The 27,419-nt window shown below is 38.4% G+C and overlaps 1 protein-coding gene across 2 annotated transcripts; it reads right to left on the reverse strand.

Moving 5' to 3' along the window:
- Nucleotides 1-136: 136 nt before the first annotated feature.
- On the reverse strand, nt 137-25,852 carry piwil1 (piwi-like RNA-mediated gene silencing 1). 2 transcript variants are annotated; one of them, XM_084389648.1, is made up of 21 exons: nt 25,796-25,852; nt 12,059-12,172; nt 11,870-11,981; nt 11,632-11,760; nt 10,785-10,999; nt 10,560-10,681; nt 10,394-10,474; nt 10,111-10,308; nt 9,731-9,839; nt 9,522-9,648; nt 6,655-6,772; nt 6,460-6,574; nt 6,181-6,368; nt 6,031-6,103; nt 5,748-5,948; nt 5,568-5,671; nt 5,166-5,236; nt 1,671-1,824; nt 1,463-1,588; nt 1,014-1,161; nt 137-912 (listed from the first exon to the last, which is right to left on the reverse strand). In XM_084389648.1, exons 2-21 carry the CDS (start codon nt 12,125-12,127, stop codon nt 796-798), a joined length of 2,577 nt encoding a protein of 858 aa, XP_084245774.1. In that variant the 5' UTR covers nt 12,128-12,172; nt 25,796-25,852; the 3' UTR covers nt 137-795. The 2 variants fall into 2 exon arrangements, with proteins under 2 accessions (XP_084245774.1, XP_084245775.1); XM_084389649.1 differs by lacking the exon at nt 25,796-25,852 and adding an exon at nt 24,875-24,907.
- Nucleotides 25,853-27,419: the final 1,567 nt, after the last annotated feature.

Raw genomic sequence — 27,419 nt, forward strand, 5'->3', positions numbered from 1 at the left:
CTCTCTCATAGTAAACCGTTAGAAGTGAAATTTGAAAATTAATTCACATGCCAGTGTTTTCAGAAATGTTATATTGCAATCCCAATCCCAATTGCAATGCAATCCCCGTTTTCTCAAATAACTTGCACGGTACCCTGTGGTCCAAATTATTTTTTAATTAATTCAAGTTTTAACAAAAACAGCTAGCCAGCCATGGGAACTTAAGCTTTCTTTTCAAATCAGTGCCATGCAATATGACTCAATCCTGATGCATTTCAACAACACACCAATACTTTATTTTTCTAATCTTTAGCTTTCCAATACTTCTGATTTACATTGAAATTTTCTTTCCTTCTTTTTTTTAAATCTACAATCGCTACCATTTAATTGTGTTAAACATGAAAACCACACATGAATGAATGCAGTACATGAACACTTAAGACATTCACTACAAATGTAACTCTTCATCTTTTATATTGGAAACTAGAAAATAAATGTTTAATTCAATTAACAGAGCCTCTAAACACAATCCAAAAAATCTGCGATTTGAACTATCCCTTTACATAAAACGGGGACTTTATCTTCACAAGACATCAGAACAATAGAAGGGAATATTTAAAAGAAAAAAGTAGGATCATAAGCATTTCTCCCTTGCAAACAAACATTTTTGTACCTGCTTCTCTCTCAAGACATTATAATGTAGGAATATAAACAAATGTTCTCTGATAATATACTTTTTCACTCAACTAATTCAACTTGGAAACTAAGAATGGCCGATTTATTCTTCCAGACCCTCCATCTAATCACTTAAGCAGGTTACAGGTAGTACAAGAAGTCATCCAGGTTCATGTTGGGCTCCTTGTGAATGCTCTGTCCAACCAGGAAGGCCAGTTTGTGGGCATACTGACATGGTGCAGGCACACGGACAATCCCCTTCAGAGTAAAAAGAAAGAGAGCCATGAAGAATACATGAGACGGCACAGTATTGTAGAGCTATTAACAGTCGTGTGATACTGATCTACATTGGTTGTTACCTGCCAGTTGTAGTACATGTGGCAGAGTTTGTAGGTGAGTCTCTGCATGTGATCTGGCTTGAGGCCACTGTTGTCAAACACCACATTGTAGTGCGTAGGTGAGACACAACCAAAGCGCACAGCCTGACTTACTATGAAGAAATCATACCTGCAAGCAGACGTAGCATTAAGACGAGCGGTTTGCATTATTTTACTAATACAAAATGGATATTAGGCTATCTGGAGAGTTTTTAAAATCAACTGCAAGACTTTTTAAAACCTTTATGATCTGCACCAATAAATGTGTAATACCAAGTGTCCATTCAAAACAAATCCATATAATCACAAAATAAATCTGTATGGCAGTATTTATCAGTTTTTCCCTGTGGTATTGAATATCAATATTTTTTAAGGTATCGTATTGAAGTTATAAATTCCAGTATCGTGATGACAGTAGAATCTATACACACCACTCTGGACGAGTGACCTCAGTGTCAATGACTGTTCCAGGAGGAGGGTTGGCAATTTTGCCATCAATCCGGGCAAAGAATCTGGAGCTGATGCGCTTTTTCACCACCACAACTGTCAGCTTGGGCCTGTATGCAAAACAAAAATGTGAATACAACCAAGGGATTTCAACATCCCCATAGTGTGAATGTGTGCAGAAGTGTGGCTTACTCGTAATCTTGCCCCATGGTCTTGATGGACTGCATGATCTGAGGAACTTCATAGTCCACCACGCTCTGCAGCATGCCGTCTCCAACTCCATCTCGGTACACGATGATGCGTGAGGGCAGGGAATTGTTGCATTTCAGATAGGCCTTCAGAGCAGCTAAAGAGACACACAGCTTCAGTATAGGGATGATGTATTTTGTAAGCAAACTTGCAATTTCGCATCATCACCCTGGTGATGAAAAACTATATTTGAATTCTTGCATTTTGATCAAGATAACCTTCACAAATTAATAACTTTTGTGAATTTTAAAGCCTAAATAGAATAGGCAGAAGTATAAAGCTAAAGTTAGTCTATGAATTAAGATTTTAGAAATGAACCCCTACTAAGTTTCCAACTAGAGATGGCGAAAACTAAAAAAATGTCTTGACCGACCACCGAGCCTCATTAGCCGGTTGTAACCGGTTAACCGATTAGTTTAAAATATGCTACGCTATTTGAAATAACAGCCATTTCGAGCCGCGCCTGCAATTTCGCAATTCTGTCGCATCTCTCTGCCGCTCTGCCACCCGCTTTTTAAAATCCCCTACAGCGCGAAACATGAGTCCCGCAAACGCGGCGCGAGGAGCTTGTATGTAATCGGAGGACAAATGGCTCCTTAGTTTCGAAAAGGTTTGGGTACAAGGTGATCGCGTTGAAAATAAAGGCGTTTGTCTAGCGTTAGAAGCTCATTTGAAACATTGCCGCGGCTCATTTAAGAAAATGACAGCTTTGAAGAGACGCTGCTTTAGTTTGAGGTAGTGCTAACAATAATAAAGAAAGATGATGATCATCATCAAACAGGCAAGTTATGAAAAATTGAGTGTGAGGGATTTGTTCACTTCACACAAAAAGATCTTGGAATGAGATGGCTAACTGTAGTAGCGTTTAGTCCACTGTCTATAATAGCCTAATTTAGAGATCACTTTTTTTTTTTTTACCGACTACCGACAACTTTGATCGGTTAACGCTGATGCGGTCAACCATCGGTCAAACGGTCATCGGTTAACATCCCTATTTCCAACAACTCTTTCAATCTCATTTAAAATCTACAAGTTGGAATGTTTGAGAGAGAATAGTTTGCAAAACCATAAAACAAGGCTGTGAAAGTAGACCAGCAAGTATTAGAGTTTTCCTTTTCTGCAGAATGACGTTTAATGTCACCAACAAACTCTGTAGTGCCATTCAACTACTTGTTAGCAACTGCCTTTTTCAGAAGTAAAAATGAATTAATTCATTCATTTAACAAAATCACTGGGGTATTACTAGGGCTGCACGATTTGGGGAAAATGTCATATTGCGATAATTGAGGTCAATATTGCGATATAATAAACAAATGGTTTCATGAGTCAACTTGCTTGGTTCTCAAGGAAAATAAATGCACACACAGATTAGTGATAATCTGCCTAAATAAAAAAGTTCTTTAGTCAAGAGCAGTGAGTGTTTTTCTCTGTTCCCTTTGTTCTTTGATTAACTTTAGCGACAGATATAAATAGTGGCTACTGAGTACTGTCCCTTTAAGACCAGTCACTTCTGTCAGAGACGCGGATCTCACACGCGCCTCATTCTCTCATGAGTCACAACCATAGACTGTAAAAAAATATGGACGTAGTGTCCGTGACGTCACCCGTAGGTTTCTGAAGACCGTTTTTGAAGCCTAAAGTGGGCGTGGCCGACCGTCGCCATCTTGGCAGCGCGTCACTCCCGAATTTATTTATTTATACAGTCAGACAATGAGCTGAGCTAACGTGACGGCTAACAGACAGCAGACAAACAGCTAATGATGACTAATGACCACATCAGCGGGAATCCACCCGTCACTCTAAAGTGGACACCCTTAATTATGCAGAAATTTTAAGGCTTAAGGCCTGTTCACACCGGGACGAATTTCGCGCACGATATTCGCCGACGTTTAACGCCTCGTGACTAAACAAAGGGCGCCAATGTGAGTGTGCACACCGACGCGAAAAACGCCACGCGTAAAAGCGTCATTTTTAAAAAAACGCCTCGGGTTCGTTTTTTTGGTTTGACGCGCCGCGTCAAAAACTATCCGACCAATGAGATTGCCGCTTTTGCTCACGTGTCTGGAGCTTCTGAAGTTACAGTAAAACACAACTTGGGGGCGCTCAAACACAAAACGGTCTTGCCGAGCACACATACAGGCGAAGAAGATAGCGTCTACACTGCTGGGAAGAAATAAGACGAGGAAGATGCAAGGCAAGATGAATGTAGAGCTGCTGGCCTCGTTGGTGTCGGAACATAAAGAACTATATGACAAACGCGACTACAAAAATCTTGATAAAAGAGAACTGTTATGGAGTGGTATTGCAGAGCAAATGGGCCTTGATGGTGAGTTTCATTTTACTTAATTGTCTTTCATGTACATAGGCTTGTAACTTTTTCCCACGAACGTTTGACAATCGCGCCATCTAATGTCAGGGAATGAATTTGCATGTTCACTCGGCTCATCGTCAGCGAAAATCGCTTGGGTGTGAACACAAAAAACGCGTTGAAAAACGCTGGCGAATAACGCGCGCCGATATTCGTCCCGGTGTGTAAGGCCCTTAAATATGAATTTAAACGGATGAGTTATAAAAAAAATTCCCCCCTCACAGTTGTCATGAAGGGAAAAATAAGCTATATAGACCAAAGCCACTTTTTGCACCAGACTGTAAACATGTTTTTTTTCTGCTGTAAAGTTGGGTATTTTAACATGGGGGAGATACAGATTTGACTCACTTCTGCATCCAGCCTCAAGCGGCCAGTCGATGAATTGCCGTTGAATTCACTTCCGTGTTGGTTTCAAGAGAGAGACAGGGAGGTTGCCGCTTGGTCACAACTCTTCACGTTCATCATAAGACTACTCATGTTATGAAGATACTCGACAAAAAGACATTTTGGCATAATTGTGTGTGTTATTGTTCGTTCAAGCTCGAAAGAGAACTGTATTCTGGCATGCTGTTTTGTGCGCACGCACGATATTAGCGCGAGTCTTTCTGTGTGTCACAGTCAGGACATTCACAGGCAGCGCATTCTTTTTTGTCTTATTGCGCATGAATGGTTTAAAAGCATTTGCATGAATAAGAGCGGGATCATGTAACATTAGCCAAAGGATGCCAAAAATTAACAGATACTGCGTTAATTGCGTTAACAGCGCTAATTTTTTTATTTAATATAAAAATCACAGCATTTTGCGTCATATAATCGTGTAGGCTTGACATCGCGATTGTGATATGATTAATCGTGCAGCACTAGGTATTACTGATGTATTTTGTTGTATTTAATATCTTGAGATTGTGATAACCATAAACCTTATTTCAGGCATTTAACCAAAAACCCACCGGGACTCATTTAAAGTCAAACAGATTTGGAATGACACTGAGTTAATTTAAGTTATTTTAAGAAAAGGCAAAGCAGCAAGGTGAAACTAATAACCAAAATAATTTTGCAACATTTCACACCTTGCAACGACCCTTTCAGTGCATCGATGATTTCCTGACCACGGTTTTGCAAGACACACTTGGAGAACCACCTGAAAAGAAAACAAAAGCGACATTATACAACAATTCTGTACAACCACATAATCTGATTCTGAAATCTTTTAACTGCAGAATTATTAATGACAACAGTATTATTTTCACTAAGAAATCCTATTGACTATCTAGTCCACCAATAACCAAAATGCAAGGTTCCCTTCTAACTCAAAACGCGACTTTCACCTACTTCAAATGTTTAGCAGATTCCTGAAAAACATTCACAGTAAGACTTTTGTTTTATTGCCTAACCAGTCCAACATAATGTTGAGCACAGAATTTTAAGCTTATATTTGTTTAAACAGTGCCGTCTTCAAATCATTATTTTACCTGGACATGCCGTGGTTCAGACTGGCTACCAGTGCTCCGATGGATCTCTTCCCAGCAGCGGTGTCATGGTAACAGTCTATGCCTACGATCATCAGCTGCTTGAGCTGAAAGACAAAGATTACATTTGGAATCGGACACTTGGCACAAGCCAATAGAGCCACAGTCATTTGAGAGTCTTACGGGGATTTCTACACTCCACAGCTCTCCTCCCATCTTGCAGTTCATCTGCAAAGCAATCTTGGTGGCCACAGTCATAAGCGCTTGAGGTTTGCTGATGGTGCGAGACACCACACACTGGCTGGGAGTGGGGCAGTCCACACACAGGAACTTTTTCACAGTGTCATACTTGTCCTTTCGATTGGTGGGCAGGATCACAACCACCTATGTAAGGCACAGAAGCAGTTTGAAACAAAAGCTCAGTCTGGATATTCAAATCGTGCATGAATGTGATTGCTAGTCTCACCATCTGTGTTTCACGTGTTACGTTCTGTTGCAAGGCTCTTAGGAGAGATTCCTGACGATCCTCGTACTCAATCCTGCTTGGGCAGGAAATGCTTATTAACATGAAAATTGAATGGAAAATTGTGGACATTCAAAGTTTCACACAACTCACATGATGGCCCTCTGCATGCGAATTCCCATGGGCCCAGCCACTTTGTTGAGAGTTTGAAGCAGAGATTGGGCAACTTCTGCATTCCGGCGTGTGTAGAACATCAGCCAGTTGTCCAGATTTATGCAGCTTATCAGAGGGAGACCTCTCATCTCTTTAGACCAGTCAGCTGCCCATGGATTATACTCATACTAAGAGATGAAAACGAAAGAAAATAATCAAGCCCTCAATGAAACTGTTACGTTATGAATGCCTTTTGGGATATGAAACTGTCTGTCTTACCGCTCTGCTTCCTTGTATAATCCTCTCAGAGGGCAGAACTCTTCCATTCAGACTCAGCAGTCGGTTCTCAAAGCTCAGACCCCAAGTAGTAAGTTCGTTCTGCACGTCTGCATTTCTAGTGTATGTGAGAACCGATAAAATATATAAATACTCATAATTAAGAAACAAAACACATCAATAGGGCTGGTATAGAACCTGTCGATGTTGGAGATTAAGCGGTTAATTCTGCTCTCTCTCTGTTCAGGACTCAGCCTTGTGTGCGAGGCAAGATCCTTCATGATGTTGAAATCAGCTCGCATCTTATCTGTCAAACCTTCAAGGCAAACAAATGCATACAGGAAAACTTCAAACTTACACTTGAAAACAAAACTTAAATGCGTTTCATATTTTACTCTACATCTATTAGTTTTGAGGTCATCACTTTTTATCTTGAGGTGTCCACAAATTTTGCACAATGAAACAGTCTCTAAAACAAAAACTTCCCCTTCACCTTAATATAAATACCACCTGCCATTGACTTTATGCAAGTAGCAAATCATTCACTGAGTAGGTACTGAAATTTGATAAAGAACAAATCTTCAAACTAGGGATGCACCGAAATGAAAATTCTTGGCCGAAACCGAAAACCGAAAAAGAGGAAACCAAGGCCGAAAACCGAAAACCGAAACACCGAAAGAAATTATGCCAATTATTGTTAGTACCATTGCATTTATGGCTATGACTGTGTACTAAGTTTACTAAAATCAAGGCATTGCAATTGCATAAATTAATATTAAAGTTTCAAAGAATAAATCCATTAAAATTTTATGCAAATATTTATTTAGCATTTGCAAAGTATAAAATTAAATGTTTAACTTGACCCCACTCATGTGTACATTAAATAATAATGTAAAAGCCTACTGGCCTGCAGAAAGGTTTAAAAATGAAATGTTCTCTCATAAAAACAAAGTGCATTTAGGTCAATACTGCCATAGCCCAAAATAATATCTGCAGTTATATGCTCATGGACGTGAGTTGCAAAAATCATAAACAGCTCAGGTAAACCTCTGAGAAATGACGGCTGCTCTGCACACACACGCAAAGGTCTCTCGCTCCCTCTCTCTGCCGCGCGCGCTACGTATGCGCGCTCATGCTCGCTCGCGATTCCGGGAGATTTAAACTAATTTGCGGGCATTAGGGAGCCGGTATCAATACGCGGGAGACTCCCGGAACTTCCGGAAGACTTGGGATGTCTGTGTTTTGAAAATCGCTGTCCGTGGGTCACTCTTAGATATATTTAAATACGTCCACACCGCAGATATGTAATGTTGCTTCAGACAAGCACGTGCAGGTCGCGGTGTCTGCTGTTTGCGTCATCACAACATTTCGGCCGTATTGTTTCGGTGATAAAAGTCTTTCGGCCGAAAACCGAAAATGCACTTTTGGGCCATTTTCGGCCGAAAATTTTCGGTGGCCGAATATTCGGTGCATCCCTACTTCAAACATTAAAATAATATGTTCTATATAGTATGAATGATATATGGATGCACTGCATTAGCCATGTTGTCACATGACTTACAGGGTCGCATTGCTTCACTGCACTTCACAAATCCTCTCGTTGTCGTGTAGCGCACAGCATCTTCTCGACATGATGCTATCCAGTATCCACAGAAATCAGCTGCCGGTTTGAGGGGGTTCAAGTTTTCCCTGGTGTCTGTGCACGCAATAAGTGGGCGGGCAATATGCTAATGCTTCGTCTTGACGTCACAACGAAACGGCTTATGACTCGTTTGAAAAACGATTAATTTCATTGACTCACAGTCGACTCTTACTTTTGAAAGACAATAACTTTATACAGATTTAAAACTTTGCAGAATGTTTTCATTCGTTAGAGATATGTTACACACTACATGAAAGGTCATTTTCAAACATACATACTAGGGGCACTTTAAAAGCGAACCAAAGGAAGAAACGTTCATAATCCCCTGCGAAAATGGGTGAGATGTGAGTGAAGATTTGGGAAAAGAAACAAGAGATTCCATATCCAGTGGAATAACTAATGGAATATTGTTAAATTCGCTGATAATCGGGTGACTAGATCGCAAAACAGAATACAAAGCCGACATTTATGAAGCTTACATTTATGGGCTCACGCACAACTCTCTCATTCGTCACGAATCCAAACGTTTCCATGGCTCCGATTTAACATTTAATTGCTAACCTATTATTTATTTTGTAAACAAAGCTTTTTGCTTCACTCCTGTCATAATATTCATGTAAAACAACATTCACATTTAAAAAAAGGCGGACCACCGCCAGTGCTACTCAGCCGGTGCGGTTGTCAAGTTTACCGGCACAGCCCTAGCGCCTGTGATTGGCTTTATTGTTCAACACTGCAAACATGTTATAAATAGATATGTTATTTTGCTATTTTGTTCTAGTTGCTTTTGTGCAACAGATGAATAACAATTTATTATTTTTTCGATGTTTTATTTATAGATACTTCTATTTTGCAGGAGTCCCGCAAATCTTTTATTCTCCCGCAACCCGCACACACACGAGTACATTGCCGCCCGCGCCCGGCCATCAAATCTAGTCCCGCGCCGCACTCCGTTACGCTGGGTCCCGTGGGAGTGCAGGTCTCTACATTACACTTCATGAGTAATGTCTGCGTGCCTCGCAGATAATTCATTATGATATAAAATAGTGTGATCAAACTTACAGTTAATACAAAAACTAATTTATTAGCTAATGTAATTTATGATCTCTGGACGGTGAAAACGACATCCATCGTTCCACTCTCCTTCATAGCGTCATCAAGCTTCATCTTTGTTATCGGTTTAAAAATGCGACCTCTGGTGGCGAAAAAAATACAAATTTTACCTTTAAATTTCTAAAAGTCAAATTCAAGTACTTCTTGCATTTTAAGCTCCTTGTATGAACCCTGATTGCAATAAACTATAGGATACTGGCTATTAAAAAAGGATGAGTCCTTTTTATGGCTAATGCAGTGCATCCAGATACATCACATGAAAGAAAACGGCACTCTTCAAACCATTTTAATGGGTTTTTAAAAGACCTACCTGTGAGGTAGCAGAACTCTGGAACGAGCATGGCAGGTCCCGGTGGAGGCCGTCCAGCAGGGCCAAGTCTCTTCACATTACTAACCAGAAGAGCCTGGTTGCCATCTGTTATGTCCAGACCATATTGCTGGAGAGGAGGAGAATGACTTGAGTACAATTATAAAATTCTGCAACTGGTGTCAAAATAATTCCCTATATTATTAAGCTACCGTTTTGAAGTAGTTCTTAAACGAGATCTCTGTATCTCCCTTCTTGAATGTGTTGTTAGGGGTATGATCCCAGGCAATGTCATCGATCCTGTATGTCTTGTTATTGTACCTATAAATAATAATTTATTAAACACCATTAGTTTGAAATACTGATTGACTATACAATTAGTTGAACATTCTCACGTTAAACCACTTTTGCAAATTATTTAAATACTTTTTAAGTATTTAATCCATCCAAGAAAAACTCACATTTATATTTCAAAATTTTAATATTTCAAAATAATACTGATTTATTGTATTTTTTATCAAATAAATGCAGCCTTGGTGAGGATAAGAGACTTTTGACCGGCAGAGTTTATGTAAGTGTATGCTCATTTTACTTGGTCAGAATGATCAGGCCCACAAGCTCCTTTGTGCAGGCTTCAGCAAATCGCTGGTCTCCACACTGCTGCCTCAGACTGTACATGAAGTCAAGGACCGTCTCACTGCGCAGAACCTTGTGGCTCACATCAGAGCACAGCATGATGCTTGACTCATACTGAAGGATGGTGGTCGTAAAGCCAGGCCAAATTGTCAACCTGCAAACAGATATGGTCCATTGTACAATCATTTTCCAGCAGTGGGTTATGTGTGCACAGACACACAACACACTTCTCTCATAACCTGTGCTGGGGAATGTTGAATGGATCATCAGGATTGTAGTAATGGCGTCCGATCTGCTGCATGTTTAGTATCCTCAGGATTCTACAACACAAAATAAACAGGACTGGAAGTTTGAACGCCTCATACATAACAGCCGTATTTCAAACAGAGTGCATTCTGTGATTACCTCCTGAAGAGGATGTTGTAAAACTGCAGGCATACAGGAGAGGATGGCGGGAGTTCATTGGTCAGTGTGACAGTGATCTCAACCTTCTCTCCATTTCTGGTCTCACTGCACAGGACTGTGTCCTACGGGCAAATCAACGTATCATTGACCATCAAATCAAATCCACACTCCAAAGCCTCACAAAAAGCGATTAAATTAAATAATGAGTACGATGTAAAAACATACAGTATTGTGCAGTTTGTTTGGGAGGAAGAGAATTGCTCCATCAAAGGTATGTGCTTTGCCCAGAGTCTCCTCATGCTGGAAAAGCAAAGCCGAGCGCAGGCGTCGGGACTCCATAGGTGGCTTGTAGTCCACGTGGTACTGATACAGAGCCCACAGAGGCCGTGAAAGCAGGCGCATGAAATTGGCCCTCAGCTCAATGGCAGTGCCTGAAACACCTGTCACAGGAAGAGATTCAAATCTAGTATCACACATTAATACAACTGAACACCAGAACATGAATGTGGGAAATATACACTACCATTCAATGGTTAAAGTAAGACTTTTAATTACTTTTGGAAGAATTCTCTCTATGCTCATCAAGGCTGCATTTATTCGATCAAAAATACAGTAAAAATAGTAATGTTGTAAAATGTTTAAAATATAAAAATGTTTTCTATTTTATTATGTAATTTTGTCCTGTGCTGGCCAAGCTGAATTTTCAGCATCATTACTCCAGTCTTCAGTGTCACAAGATCCTGCAGAAATTATTCTAATATGCTAATTTGCTGCTCAAGAAACATTTCTTTTCATCATTAATGTTAAAACAGTTTTGCTGCTTGATACTTTTGTGGAAACTTGATTTAGGGATACTTTGATAAATAAATAGAAAGTTTAAAACATTTAATTGTTATATAATAATTTTGTCATTTGAACTGAAATATTCCCATATCTAAAGGATTCATCTAACTTAATCTAATTTATAATCAAGTAGAAATTATTAAACAGACTCAAATCAAGAAACCAGTGCCAATACCCAACCATGACATTTGCAAAAGGGCAAAAATGCTCATTAACATTTTGGTGTTACCTGATTTGGACTCTTTCACATGTTCCATGAGCTGGCGAGTGTGGACACCAGAATCATGGAAATCCCGCCTGCGCCCACCTCTCTCCCCTATCTTTACCTGCTGAAAGCCTGCCGAAATCTGGAGCATCACTACAGGAAGAAACAAGGTAAAAACCAAGAAATGGGGTTCGTGAATGTTATACTATACTATAGCATAGTACAGAGTATATATTTCCACTTGTTGCTCTAATGCACTTACCTTCTTCAGACATTGCTCCAGGTGCAGGTTTCTGTCTCCCTCTGCCCACCAGCTGTCCTTCAGGTTGAGTGGGCATAACAGGCTTTGCAGCCTCTTGTGATAATGGTGGTTGCTGCAGATGAATTGGAATATTAATACGTTCATTTCAATTAAGTTTTATCATATTCAAATAATTATAAATAAACTCACCGCGCCAGGAGCAGCAGGCTCCTGACCACGACCTCTGCCTCTTGATCTCGCTCTTGCTCGTCCTGTCATTTTGATGCTTCTTCGCAATGCTTGGACTTATTGCAAATCAAAGTGCTGTACACAAGTAAAGTTATAATCACCATTAGGTATGCTCCGATCAGGATTTTTGCAGCCGATACCGACTACCGATTTCTTGTCATCATGATCAGCCGATACTGATCCTTAAAGCTTAATATAAGTCAGGCCTCGACAATAAGGACTGCCCGATGGCCCGGGGCCAAGCGTGAAAGACACTCGGGCCAGTTGACGGATCAGTCACTGCGTGCTGCATCTTCACAAAAGTTAATAATTTGCACCTTTTTAAGCATTGTCAATATAAAAATTCAAGTGCACATAGAAGCGAAGCAGAAGTAACCGCGTTTTATTAATAACCTTTGTACCTTTAATATGAACCAATGAATATTATATTCACGTAAAGATAATAGGGCTGGGCGATATGGGCAAAAAAAAAAAAAAAAGTGTTTTTTTTTTCCACAAAAACAGGTTCAAAACAAGTTAACATAATTTTGTTCTGATTTTACCTTCAGGGATTTGATCTGGATTTCCCCCTTGGGGTTAAAGTGCAATCAGAAACAACAAGCCAAAAAGACAAGATGGCAGGCCCTGCCCTCGTAAACGGTGAAAATGTAACATAACATAACGTAACATAACATAAAATGGGTGGATTGGATGGGGGGGGTGTAAAAAAATAAAAAAATAAGCCTTGCATCACAATAAGTGTATTGTGATTGTGAAAACATTTGGTAACTAAACAGAATTTTATTAAGTTTAGTGACAACACAATGTTTTCATGGTACAATGACTGGTATGCTACTGTTTTTATTATTGCTTGACACAAATTTCACAATTTCAATTCAATTCAATTCTTGTGATTTGATTCTGATCTTGATTCAATATTGATTCCTTTGGATAAATATTAAGTACAGTAGAAACGTTAATGTGTTATGTTAATTATTTCAAAAAAAAAAAAAAAAAAAACCTCACCTAATGCTATAAACATATAGAGCCCTGTCAGCTGGTATTATTATTAAAGGTTAAAAATAACATCTCAAATTAAATATGCGTTTTCTATAATAACATTATAATATTTTAAATGATATAGACCTTATGCACCAGAGAAACAAGGGCGCCGCCATCTTTAGAATATTGTCTTTGAACTTCCGTTTCTGCGGTCGCTCTATATATTTCTATGGCATTGCTGTCCAGGAGTAATTCGCTTTTGAAGTGGATTTACTTGATGTAAAGTTAACGAAAGTTATCATGAGGATTGTGATGTTTAAATCTAAATTTGTCTTAACAAATGTCAGTAGACCGGAAGATTTTAAAACGAGACTTTCATTTATAAATACGCAAGATCGCTATGAAAATACAGACCGGAAGTCAAAAGACAATGGCCCTCATTTATCATTCTTGCGTAGAAACGGGCGTATATGTTGGCGTAAGATTATGCTTACACTCTTCTCACCGCCTGATTTATGAAGCTGTGCGTACCTTTGAAATCCAGGTGTACGCAATACCTGCGCTTGATAAATGCCGCGGCTGAAAACAAGCGTCATTAGAATAACACGCCCCTATATATTCAAGTCTCCGCTCCCCCCACGCCCTCATTTTACGCCATGGACACACAGAAGACGGCAAAGAAGAGAAACTTCTTTGAGAAAGAGAAAGCGAAACCAGGGAAGTGGAAAGAAACAAAATTGATTTCTAGATTTTTATTATTAATGACGCTTATTGTTATTTAGAAGTTATTATTATTTGTATTATTATTATTATTATTTAAAAGAAGAAGAATGTCATTTTTATTATTTTGTCAGTCTGAATTATTTTTTTGGCCATTGAAAGCCTTTCATTACTAAACCCAGTCTGTGCACACCTGCCGGGCCTAACCCTGGCCTAACCATCGTTTCAAAGAATAGTACAACGGCGAGCGCGTCGAGTATAAACGCCTCGTCCGTTTGGGGAGGTGCGCGCGCAGTCTGCGGAGACTCGCGCTGCGGAGCCAGGCGAAAGTATAAACAAGGCTTGAAACTAGGGATGCACCGAAATGAAAATTCTTGGCCGAAACCGAAAACCGAAAAAGAGGAAACCAAGGCCGAAAACCGAAAACCGAAACACCGAAAGAAATTATGCCAATTATTGTTAGTACCATTGCATTTATGGCTATGACAGTGTACTAAGTTTACTAAAATCAAGGCATTGCAATTGCATAAATTAATATTAAAGTTTCAAAGAATAAATCCATTAAAATTTTATGCAAATATTTATTTAGCATTTGCAAAGTATAAAATGAAATGTTTAACTTGACCCCACTCATGTGTACATTAAATAATAATGTAAAAGCCTACTGGCCTGGAGAAAGGTTTAAAAATGAAATGTTCTCTCATAAAAACAAAGTGCATTTAGGTCAATACTGCCATAGCCCAAAATAATATCTGCAGTTATATGCTCATGGACGTGAGTTGCAAAAACCATAAACAGCTCAGGTAAACCTCTGAGAAATGACGGCTGCTCTGCACACACACGCAAAGGTCTCTCGCTCCCTCTCTCTGCCGCGCGCGCTACGTATGCGCGCTCATGCTCGCTTGCGATTCCGGGAGATTTAAACTAATTTGCGGGCATCAGGGAGCCGCTATCAATACGCGGGAGACTCCCGGAACTTCCGGAAGACTTGGGATGTCTGTGTTTTGAAAATCGCTGTCCGTGGGTCACTCTTAGATATATTTAAATACGTCCACACCGCAGATATGTAATGTTGCTTCAGACAAGCACGTGGAGGTCGCGGTGTCTGCTGTTTGCGTCATCACAACATTTCGGCCGTATTGTTTCGGTGATAAAAGTCTTTCGGCCGATAACCGAAAATGCACTTTTGGGCCATTTTCGGCCGAAAATTTTCGGTGGCCGAATATTCGGTGCATCCCTACTTGAAACGTCAGGTAAAGCGCGCAGGCTCGCAACTTAAAGGAACACTCCGACTTTTTGGGACTTTAGCTTATTCACAGTATCCCCCAGAGTTAGTTAAGTCCATACATACCTTTTTCATTTCTGTGCGTTCTGTAAGTGTTATTTGACGCACCCACCGCTAGCCTAGCTTAGCACAAAGACTGGATGTAAATGGATAAGGTAGCATACTAATCCTGAATAAGTGACAAAATAATGCAAACATTTTCCTATTTACATGTTGTGATCTGTATAGTCACAGCGTGTACAAATAACAAGGCTATATGAGACAGAGACCATTTTTAATCGTATAAATACTGGGAACTATATTCTCACTAGGCGTAGGAGCACAGCTACTTGGGCGGAGTGATTAGCGCAGCACACGAGACGCCCTGTTGATGGTTCGCGCTGAAAAGGGGCGGGGCTACATAAGGTCTATAGGTAAAAAATATAATAAATATGTAATAACTGTTGATGGTTCCGTAAACAAAACAAACGTGACTAACTAGCTAGTAGCGAACGTGACTCGTGATCATGGCTGACTTTGAGGAATTGTCAGAGGAATTTTACTGTGTATCAAACCAAGATCCAGAACCATATTGAGCCAGAATACACAGACGAGGAGTTACAAACTTTGGAAGCTGTTCATTAGCAAGTTGAATGTTACAGTCCTGAGAGTTAATATAGTTGAAGTTTTTTTTTTTTAATCCAACTAACATGCTATGGTCATTAAATGGCTTTCCTGAGGTAAATGTAACATTACGTAACATTGTTCTCCAGCTGTTTTATGGACCTCTTTCTGCGGTTGAAAAACACTGATCGATTGATCTTATTCAGGGTTCGTACACTTTTTCCAAGGTCAAATTCAAGCACTTTTCAAGCACTTTCCAGGTCCATTTTAAAGCTTTTTCCAGCACCTTACACTACCGTAAATTACATACCAATACATAGTTAAAATTATTATTTAGTGTTTTTATCACATCAAAAGAGATAAACAGCCAAATGTTTCATAATAGCAGAGGGCTGCACGATATTGAAGAAAAATGAGATATGCGATAACTCATTAAATAATGCGATATTCAATATGCGATACGATAATGCTTAAAGTGTGTCAAATTAACTTAAATTATCTTTAAAATGATATAACCTACACATACGTTTTTCACATTCTTTTAGTGATAAGAAAGTGAACAGTGAACATCAAGACAGTGAACATCAGTGTTCTGTAGCATAAGAAGTAGGGATGCACCGAAATGAAAATTCTTGTCCGAAACCGAAAACCGAAAAAGAGGAAACCAAGGCCGAAAACCGAAAACCGAAACACCGAAAGAAATTATGCCAATTATTAGTACGATTGCATTTATGGCTATGACTTTATAACTATAACTTGACTATAACTTTACTAAAATCAAGGCATTGCAATTGCATAAATTAATATTAAAGTTTCAAAGAATAAATCAATTAAAATGTTATGCAAATATTTATTTAGCACATTGCAAAGTATAAAATTAAATGTTGAACTAGACCCCACTCATGTGTACATTAAATAATAATGTAAAAGCCTACTGGCCTGCAGAAAGGTTTAAAAATGAAATGTTCTCTCATAAAAACAAACTGCATTTAGGTCAATACTGCCATAGCCCATATTAATATCTGCACCTATATGCTCATGCACGTGAGTTGCAAAAATCATAAACAGCTAAGGTAAACACACACACACCTCTGAGAAATGACGGCTGCTCTGCACACACACACAAGGTCTCTCACTCCCTCTCTTTGCCGCGCGCGCTACGTATGCGCGCTCATGCTCGCTCGCGATTCCGGGAGATTTAAACTAATTTGCGGGCATCAGGGAGCCGCTATCAATACGCGGGAGACTCCCGGAACTTCCGGAAGACTTGGGATGCCTGTGTTTTGAAAATCGCTGTCCGTGGGTCACTCTCAGATATATTGAAATACGTCCACACCGCAGATATGTTGCTTCAGACAAGCACGTGCAGGTCGCGGTATCTGCTGTTTGCGTCATCACAACATTTCGGCCGTATTGTTTCGGTGATAAAAGTATTTCGGCCGAAAACCGAAAATGCACTTTTGGGCCATTTTCGGCCGAAAATTTTCGGTGGCCGAATATTCGGTGCATCCCTAATAAGAAGTGTTATTTTAACATCACTGGGGTTTAGGGGTTCAGGTTATCCTACATTAGGTTTATTTAACAACAGAAACTGATTAATCAAATGTAAAAATAAACACTGCTTAGTTTTCACTGCATGAATTAAATATACTGATTCTTATTAAAGCTACAAAAGTTAGCCTATTCAGCCAAAAGCAGTGAGCATTTTCTTTTTGTCTTTTGTTCATGACCCCAGTTATTGCAAGCCGCTGCGATATGCAGTTATGCATATTGTAATATATACATTTGCAATATTTCGATATATTGTGCAGCCCTAATATTTAAGCCAATCACAAGTTTTATTCTTCAAAATGTATCACTAAGTATATAGCCTAAAACATATGAATAATATACTTTTCATTATATTAATGTCCAAATATTGCTTACCAGATAATGTGATAGGCTGTAAAACTGAATTAATTAAAAATATGAAGACTTAGGATTTGAACAGAAATATTTGACAGGCCTTCCCGTTTTGGGACACATTCTTGATAAAGACAAGGTTTGAACAATATCTGAGTGCACAGGCACCTGCCTGATAAATGTATTTCCTTGCCAAGATGTCTTGGGCCAAGACATAACGTTAGCTAATAACGTTACATTTACTGGAATAGAGCAGTGTAAATATTGCATAGGGCTATCCTATAGTAACAGTATACTACTTATGACACTGACTTATTTCAGTTCAGCAATCAACGACTGTTGTTATGCACTGGGCTAACGTTTGCAGGTTAATTTGCACGTTACAGTTCTGTAATTTTAGCGATGTTCACTGCATATTCCACAAATGAACGTGACATAACGGACATGGCATGCAATACTTACATTACATTATCACACCAAGTACTTTCAGTCACTAATGGCCCTTTCAGATAGGACGCGGACTGCGCTGCGCTATGAAATGAAACCAATAGGCCTATATTTCAATGGCTTGCGCCGCGCGACTCGGACTCGGACTATTTTTTACAGTCTATGGCAGGGGTCTTCAACTAAAATTGCTTGAGGTCCAGTAAATGCACCCTCCTCACCAGCCGAGGTCCGGACAATTATATACCTAAAAATATGAATTGATGGGTTTTACCAGACTAAAGAAATGTGTAGATTTAAAAAATCAATCCTTTTTTTTTATTGAACAAAATATAATGTTATGGATAAACATGTCTTTTCATAAGCAGACACAAGTAATTCTTCACAAAACTGATCTCATTTTAATGCTGTTCTGTTATGTCCTTTAAGTTGCTTTGGTACAAAATTTGGTATTTGAATTCAACCAGTAACAATGTCTGATAAAAATATGATAAAGGAAACTTTATGCCTTCATCTCTAAATTTGCACTGAACATACATTAATTTCAACATTAACAATTTAAAAGGAAAACTAAAGTGCTTTTTTCGGCTGAACTGAGATTAACAATCACAATCAATGAACGCAAACCTCCCTGTTCAAATAAATCAGAAATCCCATATCCCATTTTATCTTCATTTACATGTATGGTCTCTACTTAACTAAATGTATTATGTCGTTAAATGTCGTTGTTGGGCGGTGAATGAGTGAGAGAGGACCCGTGTAACTGTTAGATCGCTCATTATGGGCTTTGAGCTCATTTATTTTCCGTGCCCTTACCTCGGACTGCTGAGGATACGTTTCTTCAAAGTGCCTATGTTTAGCTTCTTAATGACGTTTAATGTTTCCACTTTTGACAACCGCGACAGACTCAGAGCAAATGAGACACATGTAACGTTACAGCTCGATGCAGGAAGAATAAATGCGTATTTTTCCACCCATTCATCTCGGAAAACTCTTTTTTCAGAGGCAACTTTCTTAATTTTTTTAAATGCCATTGTTTTTCACTCGCTGAAAGTTTCATCTGTCTGCGCGCTTCACGCACGCATGACTACGCGTCTGAACGTAGCAACAGTGAGCAAATAGTAACTGTAGTAGCAACCATAGCAACCCGTTGCGCTGTAGGACCCAAACGGCTCTACTTAGTTGACTTTAATGTGCCTGATAAAAATGTGATTTTATCGGAAAATAGCGGAATTTATTTATTTAATTATGTCAAAAGGCTTCGCGGTCCGTATGGACGCATTTTGCGGTCCGGATCCGGACCGGAGTCCGCCAGTTGGTGACCCCTGGTCTATGGGCTCAACGAGCTCGCGCGCACGCTGCCGTCAAAGTTTAAAATAGTTCAACTGTTGCCGCTGCGTGGCCAATAAAAACGGTGCATCCAAACAACCGCAGAAATCAAAATTAAAACTCCGCCTACTTTTGCTCTGGCCAGCGTAACGCAAATCAATCTGTATCTGATTCTGAAGGGCTAAAAAATTTTTTCTCCATTTAATAAAGAACTATTTCGTCAGAAAGATATTTCTTGTGAAAGAAATACAGTTACAAATTCAAGCATTTTCAAGCATTTTATCCAAAATTCAAGCACTTTTCAAACCTTGAAAACACAACATCAAAATTCAAGCACTTTCAAGGATTTCAAGCACCCGTACGAACCCTGTCTTATTACATTTCGGTAAGTTGAACTGTATCTTTCAAATTACCTATATTCGTGTTTACTATTAACTTGAAGTAAAGAGTAACAGATGATCGGTTCACGTGCCGCTGAGATCTGTCAGCGATCTGTCACTTCACATTTACAAGCGCCAAAACAGTGTTTATTGTTTCTTGTTAGAGCTGAGAATTTGTTTCATATCAATAGTAACCTTCTCTGTCTTGTCTGTTGGTTTCAGTGTCCTCTTTGCTTTGCGATTTTTCTCTGCGTGAGAAAATGGATGTGTGGCCTGAGAGCGTTTAAAAAGTGACGACTGCGTGAGTCTCACGTGAATTCGTGAGAGTTGGCAGCCCTGCGGATTCAGTTTGTAAATGTTTTTGGCAGGTGTGCTTGTGCTTCCGCGGTCTTGTTCATTTGCCATGTTGTTTGTGTATCTGGGAACTACGGGACCGTTGGCGGGTGTTAGAGAAAAACGATTTTCATTCAAACAAGTCGACGTAAACTACACATTCGAGTTAATCGATTTATCACCCAGCCCTATTTGATAATTCAGTTTCTGTAAGCTATTGTCTTTGCATCTTCGTTTTATTGTACCTGTCTAATTGTTACTCTTTGTTCTTATTTTTAATAAAGATAGATGGTAACACTTTACAACAAGGTCTCATTTGTTAAAGGAATGGTTCACTTAAAAATGAAAATTCTGTCATCATTTACTCACCCTCAAGTTGTTTCAAACCTGTATGAATTTCTTTCTTCTGCTGAACACAAAGGAAGATATTTTGAAGAATGTCGGTAACCATAAAGTTGATGTACCTCATTGACTTCCAAAGTATTTTTTAACTTCTATGAATGTCAATGGGGTCCATCAACTGTCCGTTTACAGAAATTCTTCAAAATATCGTCCTTTGTGTTCAGCATAAGAAAGAAATTCATACAGGTTGGAAACAACTTGAGGGTGAGTAAATGATGACAGAATTTACATTTTTAAGCGAACTATTCCTTTAACATTGAAGTATTAATGAAGATGAACTAACAATGTGCAATACATTTATTACAGTATTTATTAATCTTTGTTAAAGGGATACTTCACCCAAAAATTAAAATTAGCCCACGATTTACTCACCCTGAAGTGTATATACTAGGGCTGTACCAGAATATTCGAGTATTCGAATATTCGTTCGGTGGGTTGGTATTCGATTTTCAAATTTGACATTCGAATATTCGTTTTAATTTTTTTTTTTTTTCTCACACCTGGCATCCCCCTAGAAACGGTTCCCATTCGCGCTTGAATGGGGCTGTCATGCGTTTTCTCAGATGGATAGCTCTCTCTGATTTGTCAATATGAACAATGAACACATAAATGTGTTTTTGCAAAACGGATATGAATCCGAACTTCAAATCCCGCGCTATAGGCAGATGTAATGGAGTGCACGTCACCAGCAACAGCTGCATTTTACTGATCGTCAGCTAAAATTTCTAAATCAAAGACCGCAATAAGAGAGCGCGCAACAGCCCTGGTAAGATCATTTCGGTTCTTTACTTTTAATGAAGTTGATTGTGTGTTAAAGCATCTGCGACCCACTTTCACTTTGATTAGTTGCACGTTGGCTTGATGAATAGATGCTGATCTGCGGTGACGCGTGCTGTAAGCGTCGTCATATCTGGCTATAACATGATATAGCCTAAAACGCTCTCACACGGTTATTTTTTATCATTTTGGGCGAAATACAATACTCTTATTTTAGAGCGCAGAACAGCGGTGTTTGTATGGGCAGAAGTGCATGCCTGAGCTTGTAGGCTATAAGCACGTGTTGCTTTGACATTGTGGAAATAGAATAGAAACAATATATTAGCCTACCCTTTACTGTGTCAGTAATTACTGTGCTGCTGATTTCTGATTTGAGAGTTATTTGTTACTCAGAAAAATATTAGACTGTGTTTTGTATCACTAGTGCAGTGTCCGTTCTCGGAGCCCTGCGCGTGAGCCGCGCGCGCTTCCCGCTCGCGCTGTTCTGTATTAAAAGTTTATTAATTCTGAACGTGTCACGTCTCGCGTGTCTATATTGCACCAAATGTGACACTGCACTCGTGAAGTCGATTGGATGAACGGTTCAAAATGCAAGATAAATAATCTAAATGCAAACAGACAGACACATAGAGATTCCTGCCTTTATTAGAGAGAAAAATATGTTCAGCCCCCTCCATCCGAAGCTTCGAATATTCGATGTTAATTCCTATCGAAGCTTCGAAGCTCAAAAAATGGTATTCGGACCAGCCCTAGTATATACCCATCCTAGGTGTATATTAGGGGTGGTGAAAAAAATCGATTATTGATTAATCGCGAGTATGTTATGGACGAGTATGAATCGATTATAAAATTTTCCAAAATCGATTTTTTATATATATATATAAAAAAAATTGGATGCCACGATTACGTAATCGTTCAAAGCCGCGATAAAAAAATAAAATAAAAAATCCACTCCGCGTGCATTTAGAGCATGTTATGTTATGAGAGGCGAATCACAACTACTTCAGAAAACCCAGCACAATATAGGAACTACCAGGCAGTGACGTATGTGTACGCTGAAATAAAAAGTATTTCACCTCAGAAAAACGGACGTTGCTGTCCTGTCAGCCGTTATACTGTACTCATAGCGCACACTCTTCAATTGCACGCGCAAATGCGGAGGGGCGCGCCGTGTAGGCTATCGCTTCACTGTATAGTGCAAAGTGCAAAGGAAACTACGAGCATGCAACGTTGTAAATTAGTAAGTCATGAAATAAAAGTAAAATACCAATAAATCACGTTACTGGTACGTCGTGTGTTAGCTGAGAAGGATTTGCATGCAGGTATGATTTTCATTCTATTCACCAGGAGCAGTTTCCATGTTTCATTAACAGTTCTTGTTAGTATTGTGTATTCACCATGGTAACTGTCGTTTCAATATTAACGCCAAAATGCCACTTTATTTTCACTTTGTGTTATTTTTTATATTTGTAAAATACTGTGGTGGCTCATACCAACATTGTATTAACAAAAGCTAGTTTGGGACTGCTATTTAATATCTTTAGCTGAACACCTTGTCTTTCTAGAAGAAAATTGTCCAATTTCTACAGTATGTTGGTTCTGATCTACTTCCTAAAGGAAATAAGCCTTTCATTTATTTGTTATTGTTTAGTTCAACTTGATGAGTCACAACACAATGTGATGTATTCATTTCTGTGTTCTACAGAACATAATGCTACATACAAATAATTCTGAAGTTATAACTACACGGCACAGAAAGTGCTTTGAGTTAAGTAATTCAGCAGCTGACTTTTTTTAATACTGCAATCACTTTGTAGTGTATTTTCGTTTAGTGTTGTGAACTGGAAAATCAATAATCGCTAATCGAGAATCGTTAATAATCGAAAATCGACTGTAATCGAATCGGGACTTCAATAATCGTAATCGAATCGAATCGGGAAATCAGACAGATTAACCACCCCTAGTGTATATGACATTCTTCTTTCAGATAAATACAGTCGAAGTTATATAAAAAATTGTCCTGGCTCTTCCAAGCTTTAAAATGGAGATCAATGGATATATTTTTTTGGAAATAACTAAAATAACTAGCTTCCGGCAGACTGCCGTCCGCAAGTCAACTTGTGCCAAAAGAGTAGCCCTTGAACTTGATGCACAACGTAATGACGAACACTGTTGCCCAGCCCTGTTTGAACCGCGAGAGGCGTCAAAGCTTTTTTTTTTTCAAAGCAAAAAAATATACCCATTGACTCCCATTATAAGGCTTGGAAGAGCCAGGACATTTTTTAAAGGGTTAGTTCACCCAAAAATGACAATTCTGTCAGTAATTACTCACCCTTATGTTGTTCCAACCCCGTAAGACCTTCGTTCATCTTCGGAACACAAATTAAGATATTTTTGATTAAATCTGAGAGCTGGATCACTCCTCCATAGGCTTCTAAGACACTATAACTTGCTGGCCCAGAAAATGTATTAAAGAGATCATTAATATAGTCCAAGTGACTACAGTGGCTCAATCTTAAGTTTATAAAGCGACGAGAATACTTTGTGTGCGCAAAAAACAACAAAAATAACGACTTTATTACACTATTCATTTCCTTCTCTCTGGGCCTCGAGTTAGTTTACGTAGTGTAATAGCGTAGCGCTTCTGTGTTGCACGTCACCACGTATCACACACGACCAGCGTCGGCCAATAGTGAGCCTACGTGGTGACGTGCAACACAGACGCGCTGCGCTATTGCACTACGTGAAAAAACTGGGCTAATTTTCATTTTTGGGTGAACTATACCTTTAAAGTTAATCAAATTACAAGCTAATTGTGTTAGCTCACAGTGCATTAAATAGCTTCTGGCAGACGGCCGTACGGATCGACTTGCGCCAAAAGAACTGGGCTAATTTTCATTTTTGGGTGAACTATCCCTTTAATAACTAAATACAACTTTTGACTTTAATAATGTACTAGTAAATGATGAAATTAACATGAACTAGGATTAACAAATGCTGTAGAAGTACTGTTCATTCTTAGTTTTTGTCAACTAAAGTATTTAACTAATGAAAACTTAATGAAACACTTAAGTGTTACTAATGTTCATTAACTGGAACATGGAGTGATATTCCATCATTTTGACTGACAATAAATAGCCTAGTATTTACATGCTATAAACACTTCAGTAAACACTGCTAATTAGTAATATAAGTGAAAAGGGGAGACAATTAAAACTGATGTTATTTAGTTATTTAGTAATAAATTTAGTAAATTTAGTATTTAGTTATTTACTTTAATGTTTCGGTGTGGAAACAAACCAAAAAAAAAAAAAAAAGGATTTGGGGAGAAAAGGATGGATTCTTAAAGCATTCCAGGTAATTAATGGTTTTGCAAATTAAATAGGGAGAGTACACCACAAATATGTGGTATATGTTGTCCTTTTTATACTGTTACATCGGAATAAAAAGCGTGAAAAAATATTATCAGCAGGAAAAGAGCTCTTTCCATACATATTCTTGTTATATGTCACATTAAAATTCCAAGCATTACGTTGTTCTTCTGATGTCTGCAAATAGAAAATGAAGGAAATTGTACAGCTCATTCAAACGAATAAGGATGATTTGTATGTGCAACCTTACGATTTGAAATTATTTGTTTCAGTCTTTGAGTGGAACTTCCTCAAACTTTAAGTGCCTCCCATAATCTAAAACGCAGTAACGTTAGGCCTATTCTCGGGAAAAAAAAGGATACTTGCAGAGTAATTTCATCGTCAAAGTAATTATCTACAGCCAACTGACACTTAAAGGCTTTATATGCCACGAACAACGAGCTAACTTATATAATGCGTTGAGAATTCTTGCGATATGAATTTAAAAACGTGACTCATCCATGTTCTCGTGCATGGCGCGCAGCGGCCACGTGACATTCAAATCATGTCTTAATTAGGTTTAAAATCAAATTCTTGAATAGTATAAAATTAACGTTTATTAACTTAATTTTCCTTGTAACGTTATATTAAAAAGTGCACTTTTATTGTCAAAGTTATAAAGAGTTCTCTGACAAGTTCGCACTTAATGAGTGAGGTTATATTATAGGCCTGTAAAATGCATTAGTACGGCATAATAGTTTAACGTAAATTTCATACACTGTTACTTTATTGTATTTTAAAAGAAATACCAAACCTTATTACTTTATTAAATATTTTATTTGTGTTAATATCTTATAACGTTAAGGATTTGGTGCGTTTGCATTGCAACAGAAAGTTATATTTGCTGAAAAAAGTTAACTTGAACGATTCGAAATACATATATATCACCTAAATACTTAAGGAAAGTGCTCTATCATCGTGTATAATTTAGTGCAACTGATGTAACGTTAGTAATGATTTGATTGCCAGAAACTGACAAAACAATCTAAATTTGATGGTTTAAGACAGTTTACAAGGTATTTCAATTGTTTATAAGAAAATAAACAATGTAGCAACTGTTAGGAGCAATACACTGTCTAATTATATATGTATAAAGTCATTAAAGTCTTAGAAATCGTCGACTGACTCTTACCCTTTCTTCGATCAGCGCCAAATGACCTTCAATTAACTTCAGTCAGCTCGTTAACCTGATTTCACCTGTATCCCTCCGCCGCTAAATAGATTCATCATTATTTTATTAGTTCCTATTTTTCGGAATTCGTCGTTTTCTACAGTATTTTCAAGTCTTAATTACTTATTATTGATAGAAATGCTAGTTTAAAATGGAACGGGAAAGGTTGAGGAAAACTATTTTATCTGGAAGGATACAAAAAAACTACCTGTTACGGGGGTCACCTGGTCCTGTTAATATGACAGGCGCACGTAAATCACGTCACTCACCACAAGATGGCGTTCAAATACACAAAACAATTGATTGTTCCAGCCAACACAGAGTGAAAGGTACATTTTCAAGTTATGTCGATAACAATAATACATATCACAATTATATTTGAGGAAAAACGTGCTTTGCAAAATCGTCATATTGACTGATTTCTATTTTCATGGAGATGTCGTTAAAAACCGGTTTCAGTATTGAAGAAGGTTAAAACTTTCTAACCAAAGTTCCTTATGAAACGTTTAAGAAATTTAGTTATTTACTTTTAATGTATCATTCAGATTTCAGCAGTTACAGAATGTTCCTTTCGTGCTCCTGCGGTGCAAAAGTGTCTGTATAGGCTAGGCCTACATCATCCATCATTTGCTTTGATTTAAGCTAGATCAAAAAAAGATCTGGAATGTACAAAAATAGACGTTGACACAAATGCTGAATGATTTCTCCCTTCTCCCCCTTCCTAATTTCTGCCATATCTTCAAAAAAAAAAAAAAAAAAAAATGTTTTTAGCATGTATCATGATAGATCTGCCATTTATCAGGCAATGCATCTGGTTTTCACTGCTTTGTGAGGTCTAATGCACATGATTAATAAATGTATGCAACATAATTGCACATTTGGCATTTGGATGCAAAAATATATTCCATTATTTAAAGCTGGAAACTTTTTTTTAGAGTAAGAGACAACTTTTCTTTTCTTTTTTTGGAAAGTTTTACAAATGTTAGTTTATGGTTAAAAATAGAATCCAAAAGTAATGTTCCTAAGAAAGTTAGGATTTTGTCCCTAAAAATAACCAATCTGGAACAAAGTGCTAGCTCAATTGTCATCCAGAACATTTCTTAACAAACCAATAAATTCTACTTTCTAATAAATGGTATTTGAATTAAGTTCCACTCTGATAAATGGATTTTCATGTTCTAGTTATTCTTTATTGAATCTCAACCATTGCTTTCTGTTTCATAATGATGTCTATGTAACCCGCCTCTTTTTTGCCTCTCTCAGACTTTGATGAAAGATTAATGATTCAAATGTTAAGTATTCTGCACTCTCTCTCTCTCTCTCTCTCTCTCTCTCTCTCTCTCTCTCTCTCTCTCTCTCTCTCTCTCTCTCTCTCTCTCTCTCTCTCTCTCTCTCTCTCTCTCTCTCTTTCCAGAGAAGCCTCACAACCTCGTCTATCAGTTTCGCACCCTCATCCTTTGGACTGGGAACTTGGCACCTTGAAGGGCATTTTGGAGGCAGATCTATGGTTGGCTTTCATGTCAAGATCTAAGAATGATTAGTGATTCAGTCCAGTGGGATTCAGCTAGACAGCTAAATCTCCCAT

Source organism: Rutilus rutilus (assembly GCF_951802725.1).
Source record: "Rutilus rutilus genome assembly, chromosome: 19".
Lineage (NCBI taxonomy): Eukaryota > Metazoa > Chordata > Actinopteri > Cypriniformes > Leuciscidae > Rutilus > Rutilus rutilus.

Coding starts and splice junctions, on each gene's coding strand:
- piwil1 (XM_084389648.1), bottom strand. CDS start 12,127: ATGACAGGACGAGCAAGAGCGAGATCAAGAGGCAGAGGTCGTGGTCAG. Junction 6,773..9,521: donor AGAGTTCTGCTACCTCACAG/GTAGGTCTTTTA, acceptor TTTGCCTTGAAG/GTTTGACAGATAAGATGCGA. Junction 6,104..6,180: donor CGCATGCAGAGGGCCATCAT/GTGAGTTGTGTG, acceptor CTGCCCAAGCAG/GATTGAGTACGAGGATCGTC.